The 8986-nt window shown below is 37.9% G+C and overlaps 1 protein-coding gene across 2 annotated transcripts; it reads left to right on the forward strand.

Moving 5' to 3' along the window:
* The first annotated feature begins 1438 nt into the window (after positions 1 to 1438).
* On the forward strand, positions 1439 to 8745 carry LOC141707537 (putative lipid-transfer protein DIR1). Of its 2 annotated transcripts, none has more exons than XM_074510743.1 (2): positions 1439 to 1850; positions 8399 to 8745. In XM_074510743.1, exon 1 carries the CDS (start codon positions 1544 to 1546, stop codon positions 1847 to 1849), a length of 306 nt encoding a protein of 101 aa, XP_074366844.1. In that variant the 5' UTR covers positions 1439 to 1543; the 3' UTR covers position 1850; positions 8399 to 8745. The 2 variants fall into 2 exon arrangements, with proteins under 2 accessions (XP_074366844.1, XP_074366843.1); XM_074510742.1 differs by having other exon boundaries at positions 1446 to 1850; positions 8502 to 8745.
* The last annotated feature ends 241 nt before the right edge of the window (positions 8746 to 8986 follow it).

The raw sequence follows: 8986 nt of genomic DNA on the forward strand, positions 1-8986 counted from the left end.
ATCATAAGTCATAACCATTTATGAATTTATTCTACCTTATCTTCATTTTATCCGACCCAGTCTGCTATTTTAATCAAGCCCATTCATTTATGGGCAGCTCAATTTTCATTTCAGGCACATCAAATATCAAAATTCAAATATTTCTGCTATATATTTCATTATAGTAGCTATCAACACGGGACATATCATACTGGATTTAGAATAAAGAGTAGAGTCGCAGTAAGAAAGAAAATTATCAAGATAAAGTTATAATGCATTTTTTTTCAGTGAAGCCAAAATTAAATGTTTTACCATAAATATTCGTTTTGGATCGAATGACATATTTTCGTTTTGAATCAAATGACATGTATAATATTATTACTTTTAGAGTAAATTCAATACAATGTTATAAGTGCCGTTATTTGTATAATTTGAAATTAAATACTAAAAATTTCAATTTCAAAGAGATTATATTCTTCAATGCAAATATGCATATATGTAATTTTTGTTCTAAATTTAAAATTAAGAATGCATTTATACATTTATACCATATCATTAAATAACTATAAATGATATGTATATTGGTAAAATTTAAATAAGATTTGGAATGAAAAGACAAAATTAAAGTTAAATTTGAAATTATTTAGTTTCAAAATATAACTAGTATTGGAATTGAATTTCTATTTTAACACTAAAACATATTTTTTAATATCAAAATAATGACTACAACCATTTTACTTCTAGTATTGGAAGTGTCCTTATAAATATCGAGTTAGGTTAAATTGAACTGAGGTCGATTACATTTATTAACTCTGATCTGTGTAAAGACAAAAGAGTAAGGGATAAGAACATGAACATGTAGCTGTCAATTTGTAAGCATATGTTTTTAGTTGTTGGGACCCATAAACCCCTACCATATATGATGTACTTCCTCCCTCCCCTCATTTTTGTATATTTCTTTTTGACACGCATTTTAAGGCTTAAATATATGATAGTTTCATAATTTATTTTCAAATTTTTTTTTTCTGAATCAAATTTTAAAAATTTAATTTTTATTCAGAAAAATAAATTTAAAAATAAATTATGAAACTATAATATATAAAAATCTTAAAATGTGTGTCGAATATTGAAAAAAGAAATATAAATAAATGAGAGGGACCGAGTAGTATACTACTAAAATTTTCTACACCATAAATATTCTTGGACAAATTTCCCCTCATAATGGATCAGATAAAATTGAAAAAAGTTAAGTTAAAAAACTCTACAAGGGCCCAAGGCCCCAAAACTAATTGCCGGTAAAATTAGTACCACAAATATACGAGTTAAAAAACAACCCGTGACCTGTACATGTCAATATTGCCAATTCCCAGTCACGGGATTCTAATAAACTTTTGTTAGGTTTTGTCGACATTCACCCAATCATAAACTTATAGCGTATAAAAAAGGGGAAATCGTATAAAGAATGCTCACATTTTTCTATATATAAGAAGAATGCATTATGCATATCAGTGGAGCATTTAGCTAGCTGGCAATATAGCAAACACATTCTTGATTTTACATAATAATGGGAAATTCGAAGCTGGTTGCGTTGATGGTAGTAATGGTGGTGACGGTGGCGATCGTCGTAAAGACGGAGGCTGTGGACTTGTGCAAAATGAGTGAAGATGGTCTAATGGCATGCAAGCCGGCAGTGACGGCACCAGTACCGGCTGATCCGACAGCAGAATGTTGCGCGGCACTCTCTGGAGCAGACTTGTCATGTTTGTGTTCTTATAGGAACTCATTTGTGTTGCCTTCTCTTGGTATTGATCCTGATCTTGCTATGGCACTTCCTTCCAAGTGCAATCTCACCCCTCCTGCTAATTGCTAAGGTTCTTACTTCCCCTCATGTCTCATGCAAACCATATTTAATATTTTCGTTTTCTCAAGTGCAAGTCTAATCATGGTAAGTTTGTCTAATCATGCCAGCCGCAAGTTATTTGGTCCATTTAATTGTACAGTTATGTAACTTAGTTCAGAGGATGTTTTAGTTGCGAATACAATCTGCGATTAATACATATAAATCAAATAAGTGTGTGCGTGAGTAAACGAAATCAAATAGAGAAAGAAAGAATATAACCAAATGGAGATCCTCGAGTCCAGTTGAAACTGTCTCCTTAAAGCTATTTCGCCTCTCACCGTATGTGCGAGTCGATAGCCTCCCAGGATAAAACGAGATACCAGTATAATCGATAGATCGAATATACTCTCAGCGAACTTGAGCTAAGCCCGAGAACTATCACCGGAATATTGAAAAAATTTAAGACTAAAGAGACCGAGAATGAAAGAGATGACTCTTATTCCCTTGACTTAATAAAACTGATGCCCTAAGACTCTATTTATAAAGAGAGGCTTGAAAGGACTTGTTTTTCTTTTCGATGTGGTACATGGTATTTATAAGAAAAACTAAGGAATAGGTTTGTGCTACTCTCGATGTGGTACAAAACCACTTTTCATATTAAAAGGTAAAACTTTGGAACATCAGTTCTCATTCACCTTTTACTCATTTTGAGCGTGTAAATATGCGTTGGAATCCCCTCGAAGAGGAGAATACGTTCCAATAAATACACACCACTAACACATAATGTGTCTCACTCATATAGAGTCTCAAAATGATTCACAACTTAGTCTAAAATACTAAGTTTGTCCAACAATCCCCCACAAATGAGATTGATAGTCCAGTAGCACGCACCACATAGACAGACAGACGCGGAGCTTGACTTGGTGATAGTTCCGGCGGTCAGATATAGCATACGATAGGTAGAGAATGCTCCTTGAACCTTCGCTCGAATAAGTATATCGACTTTACTGGTAGACAGTATGACGCGATGTCCTTGAACTGTTCGACCGTTTGTGTAAATGATGACATACTCATCACTATATCTTTCCTGACTCATTCAGTTCTCATGATTATGTCCATTTTGGCCATGGAACATCGTCCTGGTTCTGCAGGAGTTTTTAAAGAATTGTGCCTCGCAATTCTCCTTTGAAGCGGCCCCACTTCTCTCCCACATAGGTGATCTTTATCTTATAGAGTAACCCGCGTTTACTCAACTGAATTTCATGCGTTCACTCCTGAACTCCGTGTATTCATCAAAGATCATTAAAAGCTCAAAGCTTAACCTCGTACCTCACGGGTCTCACTGTTTCCTCATCATAGGAACAGGCCAGGGGTTACCCCACAGTGATTTGGTCATCATGATTTAGTTGTCCCATTGAACCAAGTTCTTGGGATCTCCAGTCAGCAATGGTTGGGTGTCCACCATGATGCCGTTAAGCAATAGGCTTAAGGCCCATCCCTCTCGATGATTTCTCAACCACTTCTTTTGATAACCCTTTGGTTAGTGGATCCGTGATATTATCTTTTGACGGTATATAGTCAATAGTGATAATTCCGGTTGAGGTTAATTATCTAATGGAACTGTGTCGTCATCGTATATGACGAGACTTTCCATTATACATCGTGCTCTGCGCTCTGCCAATAGCGGATTGACTATCACAATGAATCCCTATTGCAGTTATAGGCTTTGGCCATCTTGGAATATCCTCCAGAAACTGACGTAGATATTCAGCCTCTTCGGCGCATTTATCTAGTGCCACAAACTCAGCTTCCATCGTGGAATGAGTTATCACCGTTTGTTTTGAGGATTTCCATGATATTGCCGCTCCAGCTAATGTAAACACATAGCCGCTCGTAGACTTAAGTGCTTTCTTGCTAGATATCCAATTTCCGTCAGTATATCCTTCTAATACTGCTGGGTATCTGCCATAGTGCAATCCATAGTCTCGAGTTCCCCTCAAGTACCTTAGTACCCTTATGATCGCTTTCCAGTGATCAGCTCCCGGATTACTCGTAAACCTACTCAACTTGCTAATTGAGTATGCAATGTCTGGTCTTGTACAGCTCATGAGGTACATCAGACTACCAATTATCCTCGAGTATTCCAATTGGGAAACAGCTACACCTTTGTTCTTGGATAGGTGCAAAGTCATATCCACAGGTGTCCTAGCTTTCTCAAAGTCATCCTTAAGAAACTTCTCAAGGATCTTGTCAATATAATGTGGTTGACTTAATGCGAGACCCTCTGATGTTCTAGAAATTTGAATTCCCAGAATTACATTTGCTAGTCCCATGTCTTTCATGTTGAATCTTGATTTCAACATGTCCTTGGTAGATTTGATCACTTTATCATTGCTTCCGGCAATAAGTAGATCATCTACATATAGCGTCATCATGACATAACCACTCTCGTTATCCTTGTAATAGGCACAGCTATCACATTCATTGATTTTGAAGCCATTAGCCAGCACGACCTCGTCAAATTTTTCATGCCATTTCATAGGCGCTTGCTTCAAACCATACAATGATTTCACCAATCTACAAACTTTCCTTTCTTGTCCTGGGACAACAAACCCTTCGGGTTGTTCCATATAGATTTTCTCATCTATGTCCCCATTTAGGAAGGCTGTTTTCACATCCATTTGATGTACAGTTAGATTACGCATTACAGCAATAGCAAACATCATCCTTATGGACGTTATTCTCGTTACAGGAGAATATGTATCAAAATAATCAAGGCCTTTTTGTTGCTTGTATCCTTTAATCACAAGTCTGACCTTATACTTATCAATAGTGCCATCAGTTTTCAACTTCTTCTTGAAAACCCACTTGCTACCTAATGGTTTGCAACCAGTTGGCAAGTCCACTAGTTCCCAAGTATGATTCTGCATAATTGAATCAACTTCATTCTTGATGGCCTCTTTCCACATAGGTCCATCAGGTGAGGTAACCGCCTCCTTATAGGTTTTTGGGTCACCTTCTTCGAGCAAATAGGTCATAAAATCAGACCCATAGGATTTCTCCATTCGTTGTCTTTTGCTCCTTCTCACTACCCCCACATTTTCGTCTTCACTTTCGTCACTCTCATTATCGTCATCTACAGACTCATGAGATCGTTTAGACATCGTAGGTTGTTGGTTTCCTGGATTACAGGGAAACATCGTCTCAAAGAATGAGGCATTCCTTGATTCCATAATGGTTTCTTTTGAATATCAGGAATCTTGGATTCATGAACAAGAAACCGATATGCAGTACTATGTGGAGGATATCCGATGAAAATACAATCCACAGTCTTAGGACCTATCTTCACCTTCTTCGGTGTAGGGATCAGTACCTTTGCAAGGCACCCCCACACTTTCAGGTGTTGGTAACTTGGTTTCTTTTTCTTCCACATTTCATAAGGACTTACATCCTTATTCTTGCGCATCATAATATTTAAAATATTATTTGCGCTTAAGATGGCTTCTCCCCACATCGATTGTGGAAGCCCAGAGCTTAACAACATCGCATTCATCATTTCTTTCAGAGTGCGATTCTTCCTTTCAGCCACACCATTTGACTGAGGGGAGTATGGTGCAGTGACCTCATGGATTATACCATGTTGTGAACAGAATTCTCCAAATGGTTCAACATATTCACCTCCACGATCACTTCGTATCGTTTTGATTTTCTCAGTCTGTTGTGTCTCAACTTCTTCCTTATAGATTTTAAATTTATCTATAGCTTCGTCTTTGCTTTTCAACAAATATACATAGCAGTATTTTGTACAATCATCAATGAATGTAATAAAATACTTGTTTCCTCCTCTTGTTGGAGCGAATTTTAAATCACATATGTCGCTATGTATTAGGTCTAGCACTTTGGTGTTCCTTTCCACACGTTTAAATGATGATCTCGTTAATTTTGCCTCAACACAAGTCTCACACTTATGTTTTGAATCGATAGTAAGTTTAGGTATGTATTCTTTTGCACTTAAACGTCGTAAAGTGTCATAATTTACATGTTCTAATCTAGCATGCCATAAATTAGGAGACTCAAGCAAGTAAGCAGAAGAATTCTTCATTTCATTATCGTCCTTAATGGACATTACATTGAGCTTAAAAAGCCCATCGGTTAAATAACCCTTGCCTACAAACATACCACTCTTACATAAAATAACTTTATCTAACTCTATTACAATGCGAAAGCCATGCTTACTCAACAGAGAACCAGACACAAGGTTCTTGTGAATATCAGGCACATAAAGTACATTCTTCAAAGTCAGATTCTTCCCAGAGGTCATCTTCAGGATCACCGTGCCTTCACCCTCAATGGTAGAAGTTGCTGAATTCCCGTTGTAGAGCTTCTCACCAGCATCGGAAGCTTTGAGGCTAGAGAAAATCGCCTTGTCTGAGCAAACATGCCTAGTAGCACCAGTATCAATCCACCATTCACGTGGATTAGAACCGACCAGGTTCACTTCAGAGACCGTAGCACAGAGGTCTATATCACCCATCTCCTTGGAGATATTCTCTACCATGTTTGCTTCTTTCTTCTTGTTGGGCTTCTTGGGCTTCTTGCAGTCAGAAGACCTATGACCAACTTTATCACAGTTGTAGCACTTCCCCTGAAATTTCGACTTTGAAATCCCTCATTTGGGTGCCAGCTTTGCCCCTTTACTAGAATTAGTCTTCTTGGGCTTGGAGCTTTGAGCATGCCCCACCATGTTTGCCTTCTCAGTGGCAACATTAACTTTCTTCTCGGACCCTCTGTTGTCTTCTTCAATACGAAGTCTAACAATAAGATCCTCCATAGACATCTCCTTTCGCTTGTGCTTAAGGTAGTTCTTGAAATCTTTCCATCCAGGTGGAAGCTTTTCAATAACAGCAGCAACTTGGAAAGACTCACTTATGACCATTCCCTCAGCATGAATGTCATGAATGATCACCTGCAGTTCCTGCACCTGACTGACCACAGTCTTAGAGTCTGCCATCTTATAATCAAGAAAGCGGCCAACAATCCACTTCTTTGCCCCAGCGTCCTCGGTTTTATACTTATGGTCAAGTGACTCCCATAAGACCTTAGCTGTTGGCTTCGTGCTTTATACGTTATAAAATGAGTCAGACAAACAATTTAACACATAGTTCCGACAGATGTAGTCAGAGTGCTTCCAAGCATCAGCAGCATACACAGTTTGCATGTTACTCTCAGCAGTGAGCAACGGTGGTTCTTCCTTAACGAAGCGATCCATATGCAACGTGGTTAGATAAAAGTGCATCTTTTGTTGCCAACGTTTGAAGTTCGTTCCGTTGAACTTCTCAGGTTTTTCAGCATGTACAGCAGGCACAGTTGGCATAATAGGTGCAGCAGGCACCATAGGTGGAACATATGGTACGTGCGTCTGTACTACAGGTGTATGCACACCAGTAGGCACCGCAGGTATGATCGGAGGAGTGAATCCTACCGATATCTGTCCAAGAGGAACACTAAACTGTCCAATGACAGTGTGTCCCACAGGCACATGTCCCGAAGGCAAATGTCCAACAGGCATTTGACCCCATCAGATCGTACGATCCGTGCGTTAGGGTTAATCGGCTGCTGGTGAACCCCATCAGATCCAGTGATCTGTGCGCTGGGATCAGCCGTCATGTTCATCGGATCGTTCACGGTTTGGTTCTCCATCGATCTGTTACTCAAAAAAACAAGCAGATACAGATGTATCACTCACAGATGTATAAAATAAATAGCTTTAAGATTGTGAATACAATCTACGATTAATACATATAAATCAAATAAGTGTGTGCGTGAGTAAACAAAATCAAACAGAGAAAGAAAGAATATAACCAAATGGAGATCCTCGAGTCCAGTTGAAACTGTCTCCTTAAAGCTATTTCGCCTCTCACCGTATGTGCGAGTCGATAGCCTCCCAGGATAAAACGAGATACCAGTATAATCGATAGATCGAATATACTCTCAGCGAACTTGAACTAAGCCCGAGAACTATCACCGGAATATTGGAAAAATTTAAGACTAAAGAGACCGAGAATGAAAGAGAGGACTCTTATTCCCTTGACTTAATAAAACTGATGCCCTAAGACTCTATTTATAAAGAGAGGCTTGAAAGGACTTGTTTTTCTTTTCGATGTGGTACATGGTAAATATGCGTTGGAATCCCCTCGAAGAGGAGAATACGTTCCAATAAATACACACCACTAACACATAATGTGTCTCACTCATATAGAGTCTCAAAATGATTCACAACTTAGTCTAAAATACTAAGTTTGTCCAACATTAGTTACCACTGCAGCCACAAACACAATAACCACAAAGACAAAGTTGACGATATAAAAGAGATACGGAGAATCAAAACTTTCTCCAGGCCAAATTTTTAGAACTATAACAGTCAAATTGTTAGTCTAAAAACTAAGATTGGATTCAACCGGTTACATTTTATAACAGCACAAATACATGCCAACGATAGCACATAATAAATTATCTAAATAATTGATAAAAAAATTGATGATTGCATGATCTACTAAAAAAAACATATGTTGGTTGCAGGGATCTACTGAATGCGTATTTACAAGAACAAATATTGTTATTCAAAATAGATAGTGACATGATTGGTCACATACATCTGCCTAAACTGCTTGCATTCTTGCAGATCTGAAGGGATTGAGCCGCGAGAACTTTGAGCATCAAATGATCTATTCCCAATCACGGCCAATTACAATTTGTTGAAGGCCCTTTTTCCAATTCCTAGGCTGTTCCGTACTGTAAAACTTTGTATAATATTATCACTTTATCAGTGTAGCAAAGCTTCCAATAAGCCTAAACTTTGTATTTATTTCTAAAGCGAACGTGTGGTATGATCAAATATATATATTAAACTGTTTGTCTTGTTAGAATTTCAAACTCTTTAGAAGTAACATTAATATCTACAACTGTTACTTCAGAGGTTATCCATCTACATGTTGCATCGAAAATAAGAGTATCAGCACCAAGGTCAAATAACAGCTAGCTTAAGTAATTAGAATAACATACAACAGCTATAAACACTGTGGGTGAACGGATGAAAACAACTGGTTGGCTACACCTAAAGCAAAGACCTCCATGTATGAAAGGTTGAAAGACAGTAGCATGCAGTAT

The sequence above is a fragment of the Apium graveolens genome, chromosome 2 (genome assembly GCF_009905375.1).
Source record: "Apium graveolens cultivar Ventura chromosome 2, ASM990537v1, whole genome shotgun sequence".
Taxonomy (NCBI): Eukaryota; Viridiplantae; Streptophyta; class Magnoliopsida; order Apiales; family Apiaceae; genus Apium; species Apium graveolens.